At 51.3% G+C, this 24,381-nt stretch overlaps 2 protein-coding genes across 4 annotated transcripts in view; both read right to left on the bottom strand.

Moving 5' to 3' along the window:
- Positions 1-3,320: 3,320 nt before the first annotated feature.
- Positions 3,321-17,745, bottom strand: LOC125956102 (sushi, von Willebrand factor type A, EGF and pentraxin domain-containing protein 1-like). Its single transcript, XM_049687657.1, has 7 exons — positions 16,046-17,745; positions 14,410-14,673; positions 12,946-14,321; positions 12,722-12,866; positions 8,977-11,247; positions 4,762-6,273; positions 3,321-4,685 (listed from the first exon to the last, which is right to left on the bottom strand). Exons 1-7 carry the CDS (start codon positions 17,511-17,513, stop codon positions 4,525-4,527), a joined length of 7,197 nt encoding a protein of 2,398 aa, XP_049543614.1. The 5' UTR covers positions 17,514-17,745; the 3' UTR covers positions 3,321-4,524.
- A 2,451-nt stretch (positions 17,746-20,196) lies between these two features.
- Positions 20,197-24,381, bottom strand: part of LOC125956234 (cation-independent mannose-6-phosphate receptor) — a 38,255-nt gene continuing 34,070 nt past the window's right edge. For all 3 annotated transcript variants that reach the window (XM_049687902.1, XM_049687918.1, XM_049687909.1), the window contains 3 exons: positions 21,015-21,228; positions 20,768-20,943; positions 20,197-20,692 (listed from right to left, as the gene is read on the bottom strand). In XM_049687902.1, the coding sequence (XP_049543859.1) occupies positions 20,612-20,692; positions 20,768-20,943; positions 21,015-21,228 (471 nt within the window). In that variant the 3' untranslated portion in view covers positions 20,197-20,611. The remainder of the gene's footprint in view (positions 20,693-20,767; positions 20,944-21,014; positions 21,229-24,381) is intronic.

Genomic DNA, 24,381 nt, shown 5'->3' with positions numbered 1-24,381 from the left:
GAGTGCCGCATTTCGTGTATGTTAGTGTTAGTATATAGGTGTAAGAGTATTGATTATTGCATTTTAATCCGATCATCCTTGGGCGATCCTCGTGTCTATTTGATCCCCGACCGATGAATAAGAGAGTAGTATGCGAAAGATTGGATCGAGTAGCAGCGAGGTAGGGAAAAAGAGAGCGATAGAGAGAGAGAGAGAGAGAGAGAGAGAGAGAGAGCGAGCGAGCGAGCGAGCGAAAGTGTAGAGAGTGACAATCGATGGACGTACTTTGGCTAGTCATCCACTACGATCACCGATCGCTACCATTCCAGTACAACCCACCGCGTGCGTTTGCACAATCTTACATTAAACAAAAAAAAAAAACTACTGATTACTTAAGACAAAACAGAACGTTAAGAAGCGATAACGATGGTGTTAATGAGGATGAAAAAGATGATAGAGATGGTAGAGACCATGCAAATGATGATGATGATGGGATGATTTGACGTTGCTGGACACGGAGGGACACAGGAGTCATTTAAACACGGCGCAAAACTACTGTTGTTTCTCGAAGGTGTTGGCAGTTAGGGACTACTCCTGCTCCCTGATCCCTAAACAGACCTTGACGTTGAGAGTATAGGTGAGGTGAGCTGTCTATTTTGCAAAAAAAAAACAGGTACATCATTCCTACATTTAGTCCTCCAATCCTCACTTGTACTACACATATCTTCACTCCACCGGTCTAGTGATTCTCGAGCGCGAGCTAGTGTATGTTGCACAACGAGAGAGAGAGAGAGAGAAAGAGAAAGAGAGATGAAAGAATAATTAATACAATGGTTTGGATTATTTGGGCAGGTGTAGCCATATCCCTATGGTCTAGCTATCATACGTCAGCTCGGAGCAGGCTTGGCAGACCTGTGGGGGTGAATAGCAAAGGAATAGCACAATTACCACAAGCCTCCTTCCCACCACCCCTTTCCTACAGGAGACTACAACCGAACTGCGGCTAGTTTCAAAACCACCACCGGTTTCGCCGGTCTTTCCCACACTCCTTAACCCCGTATTACCACTCCCCCTTCTCCACACACACACACTCACTCACTCACTTTACACAAGGAAGTGAAAGCAATCAGTAATCTTAAACCGAGAATTTTTACACAATCAGACACACTAAAATAATATGAAAGCACGTGATAGAGGAGAGAAAGAGAAAGAGAAAGAGAGAGAGAGAGAGAGAGAGAGAGAGAGAGAGAGAGAGAGAGAGAGAGGGAGGGAGAGATAGAGAGGAAGCAAGAGAGAGATAGGTTGAGTCCCCTTCCCCCTCAAAAGAAGGGCGATTGAAAGGATTTTGTTTTTCTCTAGTTAACACATCACATACATTAAATCAGAGGGTCTCAAACGCACATTGGCATTGGCGGGCCGCACCAGCAGAAAGAAAATGTTCAAAGAATTGAAATATTTGTAGAACGAAGTTCATGATGATGATGACGATGATGTTTGTCATTCTATTTTAAGAGCACTACAGTCACTGCAGTTCAATCGCCAATCACTAAGCACAACATATACCTGTAATACAATTACATAGAACTTGTATACAGATAACATACAAGCGAAATCGCCGACCACAGCAAGCGCAAGGCGGTCGCGGTTACTGTTTAACCGGCCGCGAACCGACCACTAACCGGTCACTTCGTATGGCAGGCCCAGAAAACTGGCCACCTAGTGTCCGATTAGCGGCCAGATAAACAGTATGCTGTTGTATGCTGTTGACTTGTCCCTTGTTTGACAAGGAAGCCTACCTTCGCCGGGCGCGCATCTTTGAGACCCCTGCATTCAATCATACCAATGCTAAAACTCGTGACAATATCAGAGAGAATTTGCTCCCTCTCAGCGACCTTCCGCCATTGCTCCCTCTCAGCGACCTTCAGCACATTTGCACCCTCCCCCACACACACACACACAGGCGCGCGCGCGCGCGTAAGGTCAATAACATGGTCAATCTGGAGAAGATACATTTTTAACAATAATAACTCAATGTTCAACTTGCCAGCCAGGGGACCGGGCCAAAACAATTCTCTAGGATCTAAGGGGGAAGGGGGTGGGGGGGAAGGGAGGGAGGAGGTCGATCGCTACGACGGAAGGCACCCCAGTCCCACTGGTTTGCCTATTGTTGTGTGTAGTGTGGTTCTAGTAGGGAAAATGGATGGTTGGGACCGGAGGGAAGGAAGGAGGGAAAATTGGTTGTTTCCTGTAGCGCGTGGTGGTGGTGGTGGTGGTGGACCACCACCACTACCCGTACGCCGAACTTCAGATTCAGATGTACTGTTAACAAAACTTAAAGGGTATATGATTAGATCCATACATACACCTATATACATATATACATACATATACATATACATTACATATACATACATATGAATATATTTTTTATAGATAAGTGTTTCCAGAAGACAAAAAAAAATCAAACAAACCAAACCAACTCCGCAAAAGAAGAATTAAAGCAACAAAAAAAAACCAAACAAACAAACAAAATGAAACCAAAAAAAAAAATTAAATTTGCTCTCGATGCGCGTCGTAAAACTGATTGTTGTTAAATTTACAATTATAATCTATACAGACAAGCCAGAAAAGGTAAAACCAAAACACACAGCGACAGGGGCTGGAAAAAAGGAAAAAAATACTTACTTATATAGGAAACAAAAACCAAAAAAAAAAACCTAGTTGATGAATGTTTACAAAACCTTTGATATGAGCCAACACTCTATGAATCTTAAGAGAATATGGGAACGGATTTAAAAAAAAAAAACAAAAAATGAACCGTTGCAAAACGTTAGCGCGAAAAGCAAACCCAAAAGATGTACCTCCCACCGATACACCGCCCTGTTTTCTGCCCAATTCCAAGAAGCAAGAGAGGACAAGAGAGAGCGAGAGAGAGACAGAGAGAAAGAGAGAGAAAGAGAGAGAGAGAGAGAGAGATGTGAGTGAACCTGGTAGAAAAAAGGATAATTCATGACACCCTCTCCCCAGGGGAGGATAATCCCTAGCCCCCCTGGACAAGATGCTCTGTTTTCCAGTGGCTCTCTCTCTCTCTGTCTCTCTCTGTCCCACTCCAAAACCTTCAAAACTCTCCGCCTCCCCTTCCCCCCGTCCCCACCATATTCCTCTCCTCTCGTGGCAGAGTTTAGAGCAGTTTGGTACAGACTGGGCACATCAATACATCCTTGTAACGCAAGTAGCTCCGATCTCTAGACTGACATTTTTGGTGTAGTTTGCCCGCATTCGGAAATACTGTTTCTGCCAGATTTGCTGCCATTCAACCGCGGTTTCCGTCGTCGCCGCCACCGCCGCTTCCCAGGGTGAGGATGATGATGGATCTGAGCCTGAAACCCCTGGCTACTACCCTGGCCTGGCCTCCAGTCCAGTCCAATCCTCAGGATTGCAGTCGGTGCCACAGCGGCGGCGGTACAGGCAGGCAGTCTCGCAGCACACACACACACACACGCACACAGCAGTGTGGGGGGGCTAGATCGTGCCGCGCCACAAAGCCACAAAGTATCCAACAATCATTTATAAATAGTGAAATTATACGTGTACTTTACCGAGACGGTCCGTCGTGACGGGTTGCGGGAGCATGCTGTTGTTGAAATAAACTTACTACAAACCATACAACTCGGACTCGCTACACTCCGGCTCGATAGTTTCGGATTTTTATTTTGGGTTGTTTTGGGGATCGCCATCACCATTGCGTGCACTGCGTTGCGTTAAGGGGGGGCTTCGGTATTTTATTTTAATTCTTCGCATTTACTTTTAACAATTTTTTGTGAGTGCTTATCCTTTCAAGAGTATTGTGTAAAACTTTGGGATCAATCGAAGCAAAATTGTCAAAGATATTGATTTTTGAAAATCCGTCTTTCATACAAGGCTTTGAATCGTGATTCCCAAAACCTGCGTTTTCAAAGTCGGTGCCCATCGTAGCATAAAAACTACTGGACCGATCGATTTGAAATTTTGAACACATAATCTGTACACTATTTGCCAGGTAACCCCGTCGAGTTTTTGTTAAAATTGTTGTTACTTTTTTTTGATAATTCATTTAATTATATAAAACTCGGTTTTTGAGGCAACATCGAAAAAAGTAACACTTTTTCAACTTTAAAAATCTGCCAAAAATCGAAAAACGAGAAATTCACCAAAAACTCGACGGGGCTACCTGGATAAACTTATAATCTAACAAAAGAATACCCATTTGTATGTTTCAGATGACACAGCACGTAGCTACGATGGGCACCGCAAAAAGTACATTTTTGAAAACTTGCCTTTCTAGAATGGATGCCATGAACGTAGTTTTGATCAAATCTTCCCCAAAATAGAACCAAATGTTCTTGAAAAGTTGTAGTTTAATATGACATTCTTTTGAAAAAATAAAGCTTAATGGTTTCAGCACAATAAATCGTCAAAAATAAGCCCTTTTTTGACTCGAAATAACCGAAGCCCCCCCTTAAGTTCCGTTGTGTTCCCAGAGACCAGGTTGGGAGGTCTCAGGTTTCAGCACTCACCGAACGGTGTCCAGCCGCCGCTGGCCTGGCACGTGATGTCGATCGTACGCGTCGCATCGCAGCGCACCCGGAGCGAGTCCCCGAACTGGAACGAGTTACCGCCGATGATGCGTGCGGTGGGTAGGAGGGCCGGCCGGCCGCACGATATGCCTGTATAACGCGGGGATAACGGATTAGACCAGACACCGCCAGAACTGCGACTGTCGGATCGGGTCCGGATACTTACGGCCACAACGCGCCATAATGGGCGTCCAGCGTCCGTTCGGTTGGCAGCGCACGATCGGGTGGCCCTGGAGCGTGTGGCCCGGTTCACACCGGTACTCCAGCTCGTCGTCGACGTAGTAGTGTGTGTCGCGGGAACCGGGCGCAATGTGCATTAGGGGGCGCATCGGTGGATCCTCACACAGTGCACCCTCACAGAAACCATCGAGCGCGGTCCAACGGCCATCCCGGGCACACTCGCTAATACCGCGGCCACGCATCGTGAAGCCCCGCTCGCACCCATACCGGATGCGTGTGCCGGGTTCGACCGCGAGTCCGCTCGCCCGCAACTGCTCAAACTGCCAGCCGCCGCCGCCAGCGTCGGGCGCCGCACCGTCCGCGAGTGACGATGAGTGGCGCTTGGATTCGATGCCCACCACCCGGCTGTCGATCGGTGGCCGGGGCAGATGGTGCAACGGACAGCGCCGGACCGCGTGCTCGGATGGTTCAGGATGAGTCGCCGGCGGCGCAGGCGTCGCCGTCGCCATCGGCTGCAACGTCCATCGCCGGTACTGCTCGTAGATCGGTCGGAACGCCCTCGTTAGCAGCACCTTCAGCTTGACGCTCGTGCTTCCCTCGGGTTCCCGCTCCTCCTGCACAATGGCGTCGATATAGCGACAGATGACAGCACGGTAACCGTGCTCGAGTGGCTCCGGATAGCGCAGGGCACGATCGACCGGTCCGGCCACCCCGTACAGGAGATAGTTGAGCAGATAAACCGGCCGCAGTTCGATCGTGGTCCGCGGCTCGACCCCTGCCCTCTCAGCTGATGCGCGTACGAGCAACGCAAGGAGCTTCGCCTCTAGGTTCGGACCGGCAGCCGTCGGCGCCGGCAGTTCACTCAAATCCGGCCAACCCGGATCGGTCGGTCCGGGCGCGGGTAGGAAGCAAAACAGGGAGCGGCTCCTGCCGTCCGTGTCCGTGTCGCTGCAACCATGCTGCAGGTAGTCCCGCAAGTTCTTCCAGAAACGCTCATCCGGCCGACGGTTGTCCTCGGAGATCGGGAAGGTCGCCACCGTTGTCGTCGTCATCGTCGTCATCGTCGTCGTCGACGTTATCGTTGTCGGTGTGCACTCTGGCAAGGGTAACAGATCCCACTGGCCACCGTCACCGCACGTCAGCAGGTTCTCGGCATCCGCCGGTAGCTCGTAACCTTCGGGGCACCGTACCTCCGCCATCACACCCTCGTCGTAGCTGTCGGCCGGTGCACCACCGATAATGCCCCGCTCGGTCGCGTAGATGATGATCGGTTGGATCAGTGGAGTGCTACTGGGCACGAGCGCCGGACAACGTACGACGCTAATGCAGGCCGGTACCGGCCCGGACCAGGCGCCCGTTGCCATGCACCGGAGCGTCACTGGAGGCCCGTCCAGCAGGAACCCTTCGTCACAGCCGAACTGGGCTACACCACCGTAGCTGGTTTTCGAAAAGCTGACCCACCCATTGAGTGGGGCCGCCAATACTCCACACCTTACCACTGTTGGCAGAAGTAGAAGAAGGGATAAAAACCGAATAACTATTACTCCATCTCCATGCTGGCGTGCTTGCTTAGACATACGGATTATTACTGATATGGATTATTTAGAGATGGCAATGACTTTGATAGAAAAGAATCTAGGGCCTAGAGACGTACTATTAAGCTAGACTCACCTTCCACCCTCCTTAAAGCTATTAAACATTTTTTAGTCACATTTACTTTAATTTTTTTCATTACTGCTTATCCTTGAAGGGTATTGTGTGAAATTTTAGGATCAATCGTACCAAAACTGACAAAGACATATTAATTTTTGAAAAAAAAAACCGCCGTTCATACCAGGTGTATAATCTTAAATCCGCTGTTTGCTTATCTAAAGCTTGGAACAGTTAATACTTGGCCGCACAAAATAGGTCATATCTCTGCCAAAAAATGACGTATAAAGAAAAGAAAGGTGTCATTTTGTAGGTTTTCTTATTGCCTTTAATAAGAAATATTGATGCAAATTATTCATTAGTTTTTTATATGACTTTTTCAACTTTTACTTTGACATCACCCAAAAATATTTGCACAGTACTGTAGGTCACATCATTTGCCCTCCTGTTGCACGTAACCCTCATTTTAGTTGGTTTTTATACATTTCTGATATACTTTTTAAGTTTCCTTATGATAATTATCAAATAGAAATCGATGGAACGAAAATCCAGACATTTTTAGGTATTGATAGTTTTCCCTATGAAATCGATCTATTTGAATACAAAAAATAAACGCCATACCTTCGGCAAGAACAGCTACCTAAATCATGCCAAACTTACACAGGATTGTTGGTGGATGAATCAAGAACAAAATCCTTTTCTGTAGACACTCTTTTCTCGAATAAATTTCGAATGAACGTTGCCGGAATGGTGAAAACATTTGATTTGTCGCCACAATGTCAAATCCCACGCCAAATCATCATCTTAAGGGCAAATTTACCTCCGTAAATAAACCAAACGCTTCCTAAACCATTCCCTCGGTGATTGGTAAAGTAATTTTTTTGCCCGGTATTTTTAGAAATGCATTTTTACGTTTGTTGCATCGTCCATCGAAATGCATGGTTTGAATTCGGTCAACTCTTGTTCATACAGCTTCCAAGCACGGATTTGGCCAATCAAGCTGCGCTCTAGGGCCCTATTTGGCTATTTTCTAGCTTTTATGACTTTAAAATTTCTTTTAAAAATATATCCCGAACTGTTATGTCGACTGTCGTGAGTTTTTGCTTGGTGGAATCACGCTGAGAGATCCCAGGAGTGTTGATTCAATTTTGTTTGCAGAATCAGGCATTCGTTCACTTTTCGGCTGTTTTATTTTCCTAGAATCAAGGTAAAAGTCCCCTCCTAAAGTTTACATACGGTATTTTGAGTTGAATTTGAAAATTTCAAGACTTTCGCGGTTTTTTCTCCAGCCAAATCCAATTTTTACAGTGAGTGTGCAGACTTTTTTTTTCTCCCTTTGCGTTCCATCGGCGATAACTTTTGAAGGCATAGATCAATTTTGACAAAAATTTTACCACTAAATAAACAGACTACAATGATTAAAACGCTGTCAACGCAATGGCAAAGTGACCACTAGGCGCGCTGCAATGAGTAAACAAAAGCGGCCAAATATTAACTGTTCCAAGCTTTATGTGATCAACATATAGTTTTTGGATGTGTTCGACACCTGTTCACGTAAAATCATTGCACATCATAAGTGATTAAATGCAAAAACATACATCCTTTCCTTACATAATGATGTCTAGTTTTGTGCTAGAAACCAGAGCATATGCTTGACTTGAGTGAAAAAAGAAGAATCTGTTAATGAGCATCGATAACAATGAATGAAATTGCACCATTGCGTTGCACCATTACAAAAACGACGAGTTATGAACAAATACATAAAAGAAGTTGATAATTCTCCACGACAACGCCCCATCGCACTCGTCAAAAATCAGTCCAACAACTCAAGTGGAAGGTTCTACCCCTTGCCCCACTAATGCTCCAGACCTGGCTCCTTCAGAATATCACTTGAATATCACCGAACAGCACTTCGATTCCGTATGAAAATGCGGGAAAATGGCTTAACGAGTGGTTTGCGTCACAAAATGAAGAATTCTTTTGGAATGGTATACGCAAAGCGTCCAAAAAATGGGGAAAATGTGTAGTTAGCGAAATACTTTGAATAAACTGCTTTGGAAAATACTTTGAATAAACTATGTTTTGGGCATTCTATTTTCAAAAACAACTGTTTCTTCGACAAAAAAAACAAGCGAATTTAAGGTTAATACACCTGGTACATTCTTAACAGACTCGCCTTTCTAGATTTGGATGCCATTAGCGTCGTTTTGTAACAAATCCATCCACAAAGTAGAACAAAATATTCTTGAAAAAAGCTGTAGTTTAATATGAAATTTGGGTATTAAAAAATCGAAAGTTGAATGCCATTTTTAGTCATTCCGAATTGATGCTAAACTGAGTTATTTTCGTTTCGCTATGGCAAGAGCTATCTCTCCACAAACACCATAATTTCTTCTGAACGGACGTTTCGCTATCGCAACGGAAATGTTCTGCGTGTGTGTGTGTCTAGAAACACTGATCGAGATGCAGCCTTTTTTTGATTTTTTTGACCAGAAGTGAGGGATCAGGGGCAAATGGGGGTGGTGGCCCTAATGGTCAGAATTGGACTTACGCTTGCAGTATCGTTGCTCCCGGGGGTTGTTCCAACGCGACGTGCGCAGACAGTGGGCAAGCGGTGGACCGACCAGCTCGTACCCTTCCCCGCACCGGAACACGGCCTGTCCGCCTGTCAGGCCCTCATCGTACGTCACCGAACCGTGCGGTAGCGACAGGTTGCGGGGACACTGACGGCAGAAGCCGGATGCAGCGTACCGCACCCGACCGGACGCCGCGGCTCGCGTCCTCAGATCCGTCCAGCGCATGATGTCACCGTGGTAGGGAGCGGTGGTGGTGGTGGTGGCGCATGCACGGTAGTAGCTAGCAACCTCCGCCCCCGTCAGCTCTCGGGCCCACACATCCACGTACGCGATGCGACCCCGGTACGCTTCGGTGGCACTGAACGCACCGCCGACCACATCCTGTTCCTGGCCGAGCACGAACAGACCACCGGCCGGGATGGTGGAACCGGTGGCCAATCCCACACCGGCCGCCCGTACCACTCCATCGAGGTACAGGTGCCAACGGCCCTGCCGGGCGCCATTCCAGCTCACGCACACAAAGTGCCACTCGCCATCGACGAGCGTCACGTTGGTGACGACATGCTGCCCGTTGACGTACACCACCAAACCACTGTAATCGGTCAGTGTGAGCGTGTTGTCGTGGTGGTGCGTCGCGTACGAAACGAGCGTCCCATAGTTGAAGCTGTCGCGCGTCTCAAACCACCCGCAGAGACCGATCTCACGCCAGTCGGCGTCACCGGCGGTGCCGGAACGGAGCCGTAGCTTCAGGAACTCCCGGGCGGTGCCCGGTTCACTCAGATCGACCAGGAAATCGGTGGCTACCTGCTGTTCGCACCGGTCACCGGTATAGTCGGGCCGGCAGGCACACCGAACCATCCGGTACACCTCGTCGTCATCCGCTGCAGCCGCCATCTCGGTTCGCTCCTCTTCCTCTTCTTCTTCTTCTTCTTCTTGGTCTTGATTGTCGACAGCGTGACGTAGCTTCAGCGGAACGCAGGTACCACCGTTCAGGCACATCCCACCGTGACCGATCCCCGGCGCATCACACGGATTGTCCACCTCGGTACAGTTCGGTCCCCGCCAGCCGACTGGACAGACGCAGCGGTAATCACGAGAGGCGAGAGGCGCAGGCAACGAGGTCGGGGGCGCAGGTAGCTCATCCACCAGCTCCAGCTCCTGCTGCTGTTGCTGCTGCCGGCGCCGTTGAGCGACCGCCTCCCGGAAGTGTACCTGTTCCTCCTCCACAACACTGGCTCCAGGCGTTCTCCATGCGTTCCCCTGGCGTCCATTCAGGCAACGAGCACGGCCACTGCACGGCAGGTAATCGCACGGTTCCAGATGGCACCGGCGGCCCGTCTTACCGGCACGGCACACACAACTGTAACCGTCACCGGCGCTCACACACACCCCACCGTACAGGCAGGGGTTCGGGTTGCAGTGATCCCGGTGCCGCTCGCACCGCGCCCCCTCGTACCCGGGGCGACACTCGCAGACGGCGGCACCATCTACCTCGACGCAGCTGCCCCCCTCTCGTGCACAGGGTGCCGAGGAGAAGGAGGAGTCATTGGCAGGCAGAAGGACCGGTGTCTGGCAGGGATCCACGTACAGCTCACAGTGCGAACCGCCCAGGTACGGTGGCCGGCAGTGACACTCGAAGTCGGTACCATTGGCGACCGCTACGCAGGTACCACCGTTGAGGCAGGGTGCCGAGGCACACGGGTTGATCGCAAGCTCGCACCGCTCCCCCACATACCCTTCGTCGCAGACGCAACCATCGTTTGCGTCGCCACCTGCCGGGCAACGGCCGTGGTTACTACACTCCCGGCAACCTCGGTGACGGTCGAGCGGTGACACCAAAGGGTAACAATCGGCGACCGAGATGGACCCACGGGCCGAACCATACCCCGCCGGGCACGGCTGACACTGGGCCCGGTTGTACTGGCCCTGGTAGTAGCCGGGTTCACACTTACGGCAGAATGGCATCAGTGTTTTCTGGTACTTGGTGACGGGTACCTGGTGTGCACCACGGCCACTTCCATTTGGCCGACGAACGACGGCAATCGGCTTCAACCGGGCCACCGTCCCGGGTGGACACTGGGGTTTACAGTCGTGTGCGTGCTTGGCATTGGGGCGGCTGGTGGAGTGGTTCACGGGACAGGGTTGGCATGCGGTTTGGCCAGCCCGCTCGTTGTACGTACCGATCGGGCAGCTCGGGCAGCTATTACCGAGCGTGTAGTTGTGGTACGTGCCCCGCGGGCAGTTCACTACGAATAGAGAGAGAGAGAGAAAGAGAGAGAGAGAGAGAGAGAGAGAGAAGAAGAGAACAGGACTTTTTCAATAGGAACATTTCTAGAGAGGCGCCACATTAAGGTCCTTTCCTTTCCACACACATAAGGCCACATATGTCCTTTCCTGACTTCATGGGGGGAGGGATAAGGAACTTAGCAATGGAAAGGGAGCCAATTATCCAACAATACGATTCCTGATTTGATGTAAATTGGACAGTGGGAAGCATTTTGAATAAAACTTTATCCAAAGCTAAACCAAACTCTTTTAAAGAACCCTTTTCCCTTTTCTATTACTCTAGAAAGAAAAACACTTTTCTATTACCTTTCCACTGAAGAGTACGCTAGCCGTTCAGTTTCTTGTTGGATTTTAGACAGAAACCCCTTTTTTTGTTACTTTCCGCTACCCTAAACACCAAAAAGTATGCAATTGCCTCTGTGTGGTTTTCGTTTTAAATTTTCCCCCCGTATGCCAAAATGTATGCAACCGGGTTTATTATTATTTAAGAGGGGGCTTTGGTAATTGCGGGTCAAAAAAGAGCTTATTTTTGACGATTTTTCGTGAAGAAACCAGTCAACTTTAATTTTTTTTAAATAATTTCATATTAAACTTCAACTTTTCAAGAATATGTGGTTCTATTTTGGGGGAGATTTGTTCAAAACTACGTTCATGGCATCCAATCTAGATAGGCAAGTTTGCAAAAATGAACTTTTTGCGGTGCCCTCGTAGCTACGTGCTGGGTCATCAGAAATATACAAATGAATATTCTTTTGTTAGATTATGAGTTTATCCAGGTAGCCCCGACGAGTTTTTGTCAAATTTCCCATTTTTCGATTTTTGGCCAATTTTGGAAATTGAAAAAGTTATACTTTTTTCGATGTTGCCTCAAAAAACGACACTTTACATAATTAAAAAATTGATTTAAAAAAAAAGTATCAACAATTTTTATAAAATCTGAACGGGGCTACCTGGTAAATAGTGCACAGATTGTATGTGCAAAATTTCAAATCGATCGGTTTAGTAGTTTTTATGCTACGATGGGCACCGACTTTGAAAACGCCGGTTTTGGGAATCACGATTCAAAGCCTTGTATGAAAGACGGATTTTCAAAAATCAATATCTTTGACAATTTTGCTTCGATTGATCCCAATATTTCACACAATAATTTTGAAAGGATAAGCAATCATAAAAAAATGTAAAAAGTAAATACGAAGAATTAAAATAAAATACCAAAGCCCCTCCTTAATAGAGCCGAAATTGTTTTGGCGACGGGTCTATTAAGCGTCAATAGCCCCGATTGCATACCTCTTTTTGTCAATGGGGTAAGCAGCGAAAATTGCATACCTTTTGTCTAACGCGGGTTCCATCATGCACTAGAAATTGGTCTAGATTTGTGTAGCCTAGGGCTGGACAGGGAGGATGAGAGAGAGAGAGGAGATGGTTGGCACTTACCGCACTGTAGCTTCCGGGCGATGCTACCATTCGCGCACTGCACCAGCTCGTCCAGCCGCAGCACGCTCAGGTCAAGATCGAGGGCACCCAGGCGCCGGCGCAGCTTCTCATTCCCATTCAGTTTCCTCAGCTCCTCCTTGATGCGCTGCGTCAGAGAAACATCCGGCATTACGTTCCGTTCTTTGCGTGGTTGTTGTTGTTATGGTTGTGGTTGGTGGGCTTACCTTGATGTTTTCCGACTTCTTACCATCGCTACGCCATAGGCCGAGCTCCTGCGAGAGCCGCTTGTACACGACCACCTTGACCGTGGAGCGCTGACGCACCAGCTCCTGCTGCTGCTGCTGCTGCTGCTGTTCCTTCTCCCCCTTGGTTGGCTGCGTTGCGGCACTACGGCGCTTGACCACATGGTACCGGGTGGCCTCATCACCACCGCCCGCTCCCGATCCCGATCCCGGTCCCAGCTCACACACCGGCAACCGGGTCAGCAGGGTACAGTTCGTCTGCTCACCACACAGCTGACCCCGCAACCCACTAGCGAAGCCCTCGGACAGCTCGTCCAGTGCGTCCGGATCATCGCAGAGCGTCGGCTCGAGAAGCCCCGGTTGCTCCAGCTGCAGCGTCAGCACCTTCTCGACGCCCAGTGGCCGCACGACTGCACTGCATTCGGGCAGATCAGCGAAGCCGCTGCCGCTGCCATCGCCACCGCCAGGCCAGGTCGGGCGTGCTCGGTCACACACCAGCAGCACCGTGTCGGTGGTCTGATTATGGGCGAAAGCAAAGTCCTCCCGGCAGCTCAGCTCACACCAGACGTGGCTCCCATTGTGCGCACAGACGGCGAACCCATTCGGTGGTTCCGGTAGCGTCTCGCAGCTGTACTGCCGCACCTCGACCCGCACCGTACAGTTGGCCTCGTTGCCGGCGGCATCAACCGCCCGGTACAGCACCGTATGCGTACCGACCGGCAGATAACCGTGCGTCACGTTCTGCGTCATCGTGACACCGGCTGCGCCCGCATTATCGAACACGGTCGGCTCCTCCCAGCGCACCAGCGTCTCCTGCGGATTGTCCGGCTGGCTGACGTAGTACACGGCCGCGGCCTGACCGGACCCACCGTCACAACCCTCCAGTACGGGCGGTGTCCGGTCGATCACGGTCACGCGAAAGCTGCAGCGCGCCTTGTTCTTAAACGCGTCCACCGCAACGTACGTGAACTCGTGCTCACCGAGCGGTAGCTGCGTGCCGCCATCGCGCAGTGCCGGTTTCACCCAGTACGTAAAGTTATCGCCACTGTTGTCGTAGACGTAGGGTTGCTGCAACCGGCGCACCACACTGTACGGGTAGTCGTCCTCCAGCAGCACCTCGTACGCACCCGGACACTCGAGAAACGGTGGCGCTATGTCGACGCACCGTGGCGTCTTCGATTTGCTCCACACGCCCGTTCGCCGTCCGCCACACTGTTTGGTCGATGGGCCACCCTTCATCTCAAACCCAAAGTCACACACGAGCGTACAGTTGGTGCCGAAGGCGGACTTGGACGTCGCGCAGTCAGTCGGCTCGTACGTCCCGTACGGTACCGCCGGTAGCGCCGGGCACACGATCTCTGGGGAAAGACGCAAAAGCAAATTAACCATTAACTACACGTAAGGGGGAGGGGATTTCCCCTCCGCCGGGGTGCCACCGTCGCTTACGCTTGCAGGTTGTGTGCAGACCGTCCCACTTGGAGAGCGGCAGACAGTTGCGGTTGTGGGAACCTTTCAGGTAGTAGCCCGGTCCGCACTTGAACGAGCACTCGGTGTCGATCGGCATCTGCTCGGTGTAGCGCTCGACCGCGCTGCTGTAGTTGCGCATGAACGTTTTGTTCCGCGGCGTGTAATCGTAGTACAGCTCCAGATCGGGGTTGGAGCACACCGTCATACCGTAGTACGGGATGCTGAGCGGTGGGCACATCTTCACTGCGCGTGGAAAGGGTGAAGGAGTGGAGCAAGAGAAGTCACTGTCGGGGTTTGTCGTCATGTAAAATCACAAATATCCGCATCTCTTTCGAATGGCATCATAGCATACCCCATTGACAGAAAGGTATGCAACCGGGTCTGCTTTGGTTATTTCGAGTCAAAAACAGGGTTATTTTTGACGATTTTTAGTGAAGAAACCAGTCAACTTTAATTTTTTTAAATAATCTCATATTAAGCTACAACTTTTCAAGAATATTTGGTTCTATTTTGGGGAAGATTTGTTCAAGACTACGTTCATGGCATCCAATCTAGAAAGGCAAGTTTGCAAAAATGTACTTTTTGCGGTGTACTCATCGTAGCCACGTACTGCGTCATCAGAAATATTCAAATGAATATTCTTTTGTTAGGTTATAAGTTTATCCAGGTAGCCCCGTTGAGTTTTTGTTGAATTTCTCATTTTTCGATTTTTGGCCAATTTTGGAAGTAGCAAAAGTGATGCATTTTTCGATGTTGCCTCAAAAACCGACACTTTACATAATAAAAAAAATATTGATCCCAAAATTTCACACAATACTCTTGAAAAGATAAGCACTCATAAAAAATTGTAAAAAGTAAATGCGAAGAATCAAAATTAAATACCGTAGCCCCCCCTTAAGAGACCCGAAATTGCTCTGCCGGCGGGTCTCTTAAGCGTTACATACGGTTGCATACCTTTCTGTCAATAGCCGTGGCCACACGGGGCGAAAATTTGCGCGCAAATTTGCACATTAATGCCAAAATGTTTTCGCTTCGATATGTTTACATGGCCGGGTTGAGGAAATTAAATCGTTTTTTTGAAGAAAAGGATTGAATACACTAGCAATGATCACTCACTGTCGATGTAAAACACAAAAAGAACATATTGTGAGCCCTACCGTTTGCAAAAAGCTTTTACGCTAGGTTTTACGCTCCACGGACCAATAATCGTTTGACAGCATGTAAACGGCAAGCGTAAACGTTTTGGCATTAATTTTTTCGTTTGCGCTAGAGTTTTCGCCCCGTGTGGCCACGGCTAATGGGATTGTCCAAATGGTGTACGCCTAAAGGTATGCAATTTGCTAAACTTCCTGTATGCCGAAAGGTATGCAATGTGGTCGCTTATTTTTTAAGAGGCTACTAAGCGGCCACTTTATATAACAGGTACATAAATCTGACCGCCTAGAGGCCTCTCTCAAACATTAAGCGGCCACATTGCATACCTTTCGGCGTACGGGTTACTATACTTTGGTACAATAAAATCACCCGTTTCGAATAAGTAGATGCGGAGAGAGAGAGAGAGAGATGCAGAGAGATGTTTTTGCTTTTTCTACTAATACAAATACGAAAAACTTACGCGTACACTTGGCCTCGGTACCAGACCAATGGCCGTTCTCCTGGCACAGCCGAATGCTGCTACCGGAGAGCTCGTAACCGGGTCGACAGCGGACACCGCAGGCTGCGTTCAGTACCCGGCCGCACGGTTTCGGTTCCATCACGAAGTAACCGTTCGGGGGCGCGACCAGCTCGGCACACGTCACCGCCACGCACCGTCCATCCTCGTTCGCCTGGTAACCGTGCGGGCAGACGCACTCGCTGACCGCGGTCGCACCCAGCCGCAACGTAATCTGCCGGCTGTGGGGACACTGCCGGCAACGGCCACCACCATCACCACCATCCTCCCAGTAGCTACCGTTGGCGCAGGGTTGACAGTCACCGCGCAGCCCGCTACCATCGTACCCCGGCTCGCAGGTGCACTGGTAGTGACCGGACGTAGTGCCGCAGCTACAGATGGCACGCTGGTCACAGCAGCCGCCGCCGCCACCATCCGACGACGACGAGGGCTGATCACACAGCCGGTCACACAGCGACCGATTCGCGACAGGATGGGACGGTCCGGGGCGGTAGTCGAGGTGTAGGGCCTGCCGTACGAGCGCCTCGAACTGGTCGTAGCTGCGGAGCAGGTAAAGGTACGGTTCGGCCGACACCAGCGCCGACAGCTCGTCCCCGTTGCCGGTCTCGATGGCAAGGGCAAAGATGTGGACACCGGCCGCCTTCAGGCGTGCGGCCACCGGTACCGGGTTGCGCCCGTTCGAGTAGCCATCGGTGACGAGAAAAACGATGCGCGCCGGCGTCGCGTCGGCACCGGCCTGCGGATCGGGATCACCGGCCAGGATCGCTTCCGCTTCCCGGAGGGCACCGTAGGTGTAGGTGCCGCCACCGCTGTAACCGACGGCGGGCAGCGCGTCGTGCAGCAGACCACACTTGTCGTTGGACGCGTCGGGCCGCGAGATCTGATCGACGTGGCGGAACACCTTCCGGCGCGAGCTGAACGTCACGAGGGCGACGCGCGTCCGGTTGAGCCGCACGTCAAAGTCGGCCGCCAGCAGCTTCTTTACGAAGCGCAGCTCGCTGGCAAAGTTGGCCGGACCGACGCTCGAGCTCGCATCGACCAGGAAGACGATATCGAGCCGATCCCCGGCCCGTCGCAGCTCGTCAATGTGCTGCCGAAAGCGGGCACTTACCAGTGCCAGCCGTGCGATATCACCACCACCACCACCACCACCATCATCTCCATCACCGGATGTTGGTCGAGCGGTTGACGTCACATCCGCAGGTGTTTCGTTTGTCGATCCTCCCGCTGGCGAACTCGCATCCTCCCCATCATCGTCCCTCTCCACCTCTAGCGCATGCTCAGGGAGGTTGGAAGCGAGCAGGGTATCCTCACCAAGGTCACCGACGGCTGAAACCATCAGCATCCCGAACACACTAACCACCATCACCAACAGCACCACAAACCGTTCCTGCCGTTCCATCATCCCCATCACACCCACCTACGGGACCTGGATCAGCGGCAGGTGGTGCAGCCCCAACCAACCAAACCTAGCGTTCTCTCTTCTTCCTGCTTTCTACTTCCGGTGGCACTGCACACGCACGCACGCACGCGATCACGATCACGATCACTTCTAGTTCTAGCGGAGAATGAGTTTGTCGGTCGGTGACGAGGCTAGAGGCTGCCAGCGGCGGTCTTATCACTCTACTGTGCATGAACTATTGTGCGTTTCTGGCAGCTTCAGCTTCCCCCAAGGCAGCCAACATGTTCTCCTCCTCCTTCGCCGCCAGCCGTCATCTGGTAAACTGACTAATCCCTACTCCATTCACATACTCACATACGTGCACCCACGCACAAGTGCCACACAACCGAGGCGAAACTCGGGGGAAAGCGACCATCTGAACGCAGCCCATGACGATGACGACGACGACGACGCAGCGTGTACTATCATTTCTTCCACGACTAGTTCCTCTCTGTGCCTCTGCTTGAGCCTGAGCGATGGCTGGTATTGTAGATAACTTTACAAGGACAATCATAGTTACGCCCAAAGAGTACTTGGTAACACCTGGGACGTACCATGATTGATCATTACGTTTATCCTGTCTCCTTTACGAGGTGTTTGATAGCATTCATTATATGCATCGATTTAGGATATAAAGCCGAAATATATAGTCATTCGTGTCAAAAGTCAATCATACAGTAGTGTCGATAGTAGAATATGCGAACAGCGATCAGTTAATATTGGTGTTTATTTAGATCGCATTGACGGTGTAGTATATTTAAATAAATCCCACGCAGTGTATAATCGCTTCCAGGGAATTGTTATTGCCCTACGGGAATACAATCGAATCGGAGCGATGCATGCTATGGGTGGGAGGCGCAGGGTGAAAGAATAGTAAACCCCACACAATTGTAATCAATCAATTTTGGAAACCTCTAAAAATCTAGGAAACGATACCAACAAAGCGCTTTAAAAGCAGGTCGCAATTACATTTCTCCTTCACCGATTGACTCACCACGCGGCTGTGCTCCCGTATCCACTTGCGATTGTGCTGGTTTATCTCCGTCCCGTAAACGAGCACCGGAACCGCACTTATTGCCCGTGGCCTAATCTTATCGTGAACTACCGACCTCCACACAGCACCGCACTCGCTGATCCGAAGACGAAAACAATATTCGCACGCAGTAAAGCACAATAACAGGCGGGATGGTGCAGGCAGGAAAATAACTCATTCCGAAAGATGGTTTAAATCCGACGCATGTCAGCAAATGATCCGGAGCATTGATCGGTTGTCATCAGCAATAGCAAGACGCTCGGTCTATTCGGGGAAAGGGTGGGTGGTTGATAGCGTGCGTGTGCGCGATTGTTTATTGTTTCTGGTGGCGACGTTTCCAGCCGAGTGTCGGCTGTTCACTGATCGAGACAAAAGTTCTCCCAATCGGCAGGGAACACGCACAGCTGCAGGCCGTAATGGAAGAGAGTGCCGGCGGCGCAAGGTCGCAGCTGGGCCACCCAAAAGCCGTTCGGCAGCGGAACGCACTGATAAAACGCCGTCCGGACGGTGGAAGGATACAAGCGTGGGTCTTCGCGCTCGCAGATCGGCGGCTGACAGAGTTGCCACTCACCCGGGCCGGTCGTCGTCGTTTCTGGCGGGCTAGTCGGCGTGGTCGACGGTTGCTCCGTCTCACCGCCAGTCGGGCCGGGCGTAAGCTCATCGAACGTACACTCCAGGGACCAGCGACTGGCGATAATGCAGGCCTGGGCGCGATCACTATACAGCAGTCCAGCAGCACAATCCTGCTGAATCGGGGCGATACCGCCCGTAGCCTGCGGAATGCACTGCAGGAACCGTGCCGGATCCGGGTCTGGCCAAAGCCTCTCCACGTCCTGCTGCGTAACACACTGCGCCACGGGACAGCGCGTCACCGGTAGCGGTTCGGTGGGTTGATCCGAGCACGTCAACTCCCAATTGGCAGGTCCGATGCACTGTTGACGTGCGAAGTGGAACAATCGGCGACCCTGGCAGGGTTCCCGCACCAGCTCCCATGAGACGCCATCGCCGAGCATGCACTGCAGGTAGAAGTTGGGATCCTCGAACGGCCACAGCGTAGCCCGATCCACTGGCGTCACGCAGCTTGGTGTCACACAATCCACACGCTCGGTGTGTCCTGTGACCGTGCCGCCATCGGCCACGCTCACCAGCACCACCGCTAGCAAGCACAAGGCACCGAACAGGAGGCGGCTGGCCGGCACTCGATTTTGATTTGCTCCCGTACTCATCTCTTTTCTTTGATTCCGAAGCTCCGTTCGCTGCCAACTCTCGTGAGACACTAGCGCCATCCCTGGTACCATTCGGTGGTCTACTAATAATCGGGTGTAACCTCGACCGACAGCAGACTCGTTCCGGCCAATCTAGAGCGGGCGCACACACGTGTATTATCACACACCTTGACCGCCATATCTTTATAGGTTTACGGGACACTCCCTTGATAGCGTGACTCTGATGCCGTTCGCTATCGATCCCATTGCCACGGCGCGGTATCATGCGCAACCATCACTACCAACCACCAGTTATCAATCGGAACCTATCGTAACTCTTTCCCAATCGTCATTGATCTCATCCCTCCCTGCACGCTTATCCTGCTACAGGGACAAGGGTTTCATCGCGCCACGATCATTATTAAGATGCATTTTATTTACTAAAACAAATACACAACCGATTACACAACACTAGACAGGGGCTACAGGATGGACTGTCTCCCCACCAGTGCCCTCCAGTGCCATCCTTTTCGCTCTGTCTGTCTCACCTCTTTTTCTGACTAACTTTGCCGGCCTGGCTGGCTGATTTTGACCGTACTCATAACAGGCGTAAGTGATCGCGTTACAGTTACGGGCATGAGCCTACCGGTCGAAAAACCGTACTCTAGAAACATCACAACGATTTCCTTGTAGCTTACTGCTCCCCCTGCTGTTGCTGCACACCTGCTGCTCGGGGCGATCGCGCGGAATTTTTTGGTTGTTTGGCTTTAAGGAACTTTATCACGCTTTTAAGTAACAGCACGCTAAGTACGCACAGACTAGTGTTTGGTTTAAATCAGCATATCGTCATCGGTGTCGTTCGACACGTCGGCTGCGTTCAGCAGCAGGCTCGATACCTCGTTGTTATCAACCTGCGAAGTGGTGGTATCATACGGATTAAAAAAGGGGGTTGACCGTAGCCGCCATATCCCTCGTGTGTCACTTACCCGCGTGTAAGCAGTACCGCGGTACTCGTGGCTCCGTTCGGACCGGCCCCGGTGGCAAGTGAGGAACGCGACTAGCGGTCCGGACCGGCGGCGGTACTCCGGTTTGCGCCACACCAGGTACGTGTGCACCGCGGACACCACCACCAGGCACACACCCAGCGAGATCAGCACGATGCCTAGAACGGTAAGGAGCGTAAAACAGAGCGCATTAGACTGGTTGCCGGATGGATAGCAGATGATACGCTACCTAATGTATGGCCACTGCCACTAGAGGGCGCTGCCGGTGTCGGTGGAACAGTCGACTGCTGCTGCACCGTTGTTGTACCAGCCGCGTTCTGGTCCTGGTCAGGTGGTAGGCCCGGCTGTACCGTTACCTCCTCGTTGATCGTAGGAGCCTCCCGTCCCACCAGTCCACATACCGCCTTGGTTTGCAGCCTCCAGCTCCCCTGACAATCGGTATCCTGGAGAGGAATTGAGACAAAAATAGAGAACGTTAGTGAGAGAGAAAGAGAGAGAGAGAGAGAGAGAGAGAGAAAGAGAGAGAGGAAGAGAGAGAGAGAGCGAGAGAGAGAGAGAGAGAGAGAGAGAAAGAAGGAGAGAGATAGAGCGAGAATGGTGTTGAAAAGGAAAGTAGAACGATCCCGCTCATATCGACCGGTCTGTGCGTTCCTGAACTCCTTCTATTGCGTCAACACAGACACCAGTGTAGTACTTCCGGGCACGTTCCAACCGGAGACCAAAAGCACTTACGGCAGGGGGGAGGGGGGGGATGGAGCAGCAAACCGAAGAAACAACGACAAATAACAAACGAACCTACCATGTCTCGACACTAATGGACACGATTCCTATTTCGGGCGCGCGTCTGCAGCTCATCTGCAATGCTCCGCTAATGGCATCCCCTCCATTCCTTTCCCCCCCATATGCGCCGTGTGTGTGAAAAAGGGGGTGTTCCGCAATCGGTGAGATCAAGCATCAGCGGACACAAGCGAGCCATCTGGGCCATCGCTGCTGCTGCTGCTATCGAGAACAACACACGGCGAGAGACAGAGAGACAGAGAGCAGGCAAGAGAAAGCAAGGAAGATCGTATCGCATCGCCGTGGAACACCAGGCGCTGCTATATTAGATAACCCAGGAACACAACGTTCCATTAGTTCTCGAATGAGGTACGGAGGAGTGCGGTGGAGGTGGACGGGGTTCGGGGTCCATTGCGCTGAAGGGTATAAAACTTCTATCCCAGCCGGACCTCGTACGACATTCTCTGCACTGTACTGGTTCAAGATGAAAGGTAAGTCAAGACATGGTGGTGCCTTTGGTGATTTTGGGTTCGGTGTGCCGTGTTCGATGCCGCTCTAAGGATTGCTTTTTTTTATACTCCCCCCCCCCCTCGTTCCCCTTCCGCCATGCGCTGCGCAGTCACATTACTGCTAGCGCTAGTGCTGGTGGCCCTGGTCGGGGTCACGCACGGTGGCCGGTGCGTCCGGGACAACACGAACGGTGAGCCGGGCTGCAAGTCGAAGGAGGAGATCGATCAGCGCTTCTGGCGCCACAACTTCGATCCGACGCGCTACTGGGAGTGCACCCGGCTGAACGAGCCGGCCGAGCTGCGCACCTGCCAGGACCAGGCCTTCCATCCGTCCCAGCTGGAGTGCGTCGACTGGGATAGCTGGGAGTGGGAACCGGTGTGTGCACCCCTGAGCCGACCGACACTGAACTAGACCGTCGGCCGGCGTCGGCAGCGACCGACAAGCGACCGTTACGTACGCGTTCCAATAAACCAAAACCCAACAACAATCAACACTGTCGTAGCCTGCCTGCCTGCCTGTCTGCCTGCTGTGTGTGTGTCTGGTGAAACGAGGCATACTCTCTGTGTGACAGTGTCTGTATGTTTGTGTGTGTTTGTGGGAGTATAGTATTGTGCCTAGCGCAATGATCACCCAACGGTATGCTTTATTCCTATTCCATCGTTCCGCCAACAAATTCCGTTTGATCGCGTTCCGCGTGTTCCGCTCGACACTCAGCACGAGCTCCAATCGGTAGCGGTGACGCAGGCCTGCCGGGAGTACTGGAACAGGGTGCCGGGGGCGCACGTTTTCTGCTCCACCATCCAGTAGCCGGTAGGGGCCGGCCGGCAGCGCACGAACTGCGTGGCATCCGGTGCGGCCCAGAGCGTGTTGAGGTCCTGCTGCGTGACGCAGCTCGGCACCGGACAGTTGACGTTCATGGGGCGCACGGTCCAGCGCTGGGCGGTGGCCTCACATCCCAGCAGCACCGCCGAAAGGACGAACAGTGACAGCGGTAGCAGCAGCAGCGGCAGCGGCAACAGCGTTGAGCGAGCCATTTCCGACGAATGTTCACACACACACCCCACAGCGGCTGACGACGACGATGGTGGCTGGCTGGCTGGCTGGAAGAGAACTGGCGAGCGAGACGTGTCCGCGGACAGCGAAAGGGGGCCCCGGGATCGAGAGCTTATCGGTGCGCACGAGGTGGCTCCGGTGCGTGCTTTATATCGGGCTCCAGGGCTGCCCTGTTGTATATATATCTGTCCGGGCTTCATGTTCGTGGCTGACAGGTGACGAGCCGTAGAACATGTGACGAACCTAGCAACGGCAACTGAAAGCAAGGGAAGGAGGGTTGGCAGTGGCGAAGGAGGTGGTTGAAGACCAAGAGCGATCAGTCCAGCGGACATCACCGCCACCACGAGAGAGAGAGAGAGTGTGTATCGGCAAAAACGGGAAGAGGTACCTGTGGATCGATCAGCAGGCAATCGATCACACACCCAGGGACAGCAGATTCGCCAATTCCTATTCGCACAACCGCGGACATCGCCGATATGTTGTGGCCCCGGCCCCGGGTGTGCATGTCATGACGCAATGACGCAATCGCATGCATCATTGTCCTAGATGTCCTAGACATAACACGCCATATTGCCTCAGTGTTTCGCAGAAATGTCCCTGGCCGAGACCCGAACACGATGGCGCGGAACGAGGGCGAGCGCCATACACAGGATGCCCTTAGGACCGCTTAGACTCCTCCTCCTCAGTATTAAAGCTAGAGCTTGGGAGAGGTGAGAGGTGTTATAGGGGGTTATCCCCATAACTCCCCCGGGGACAAAAGCAATTCTTCTACAGGGTGGCAACGTGCAAGTGCTACACTTAAATTATGTCATAAAATGGAAACTATGTGATTTTTCACGTATTTCTAATTTTTAACACAATGTCCTATCGCTATACTTTCAATTTGATTGATTCATTTCAATTCTTTCGCATTCGTTTTTTACTACAGCCCCCAAACCGCTTTCCAAAACTTTTGCCAGCCGCACGGACGTCTTCCTTCGGCATTTTGTCTCAAATTTTTACAAACCTTTTTTTTTTTAACGTATTAAAGTCATATTCTTTGTGTCAACCAGCTTCCCTAGCATGTATCCCCATACTTAGAAATCGAGTGCGTTTAAATCTGAAGACGATATGGCCCATTACGATGAGCCTTCAAAACATGGCAAATTTTGCGCTCACCATGTCTGAACCGGCAATGCCTTATGCGCAGGTGTTGAAGCCTGTTGGAGACAAAAATCTATTTTTCCTTATATTTTCTACGCAGAAGGAATCAAATG

This window comes from Anopheles darlingi, chromosome X (genome assembly GCF_943734745.1).
Source record: "Anopheles darlingi chromosome X, idAnoDarlMG_H_01, whole genome shotgun sequence".
Taxonomy (NCBI): Eukaryota; Metazoa; Arthropoda; class Insecta; order Diptera; family Culicidae; genus Anopheles; species Anopheles darlingi.
The sequence above is the reverse complement of the archived record's forward strand: the minus strand, read 5'-3'. Positions and strand labels throughout refer to the sequence as shown.

Excerpts from the sequence above, each read along its gene's own strand:
- LOC125956102 (XM_049687657.1), bottom strand. The coding sequence starts at position 17,513 with ATGGGGATGATGGAACGGCAGGAACGGTTTGTGGTGCTGTTGGTGATG. Across the intron at positions 12,867-12,945 it reads AGAAGTCGGAAAACATCAAG|CGCATCAAGGAGGAGCTGAG; the intron begins GTAAGCCCACCA and ends TCTCTGACGCAG. Across the intron at positions 6,274-8,976 it reads GGAGCAACGATACTGCAAGC|TGGTAAGGTGTGGAGTATTG; the intron begins GTAAGTCCAATT and ends TTCTGCCAACAG.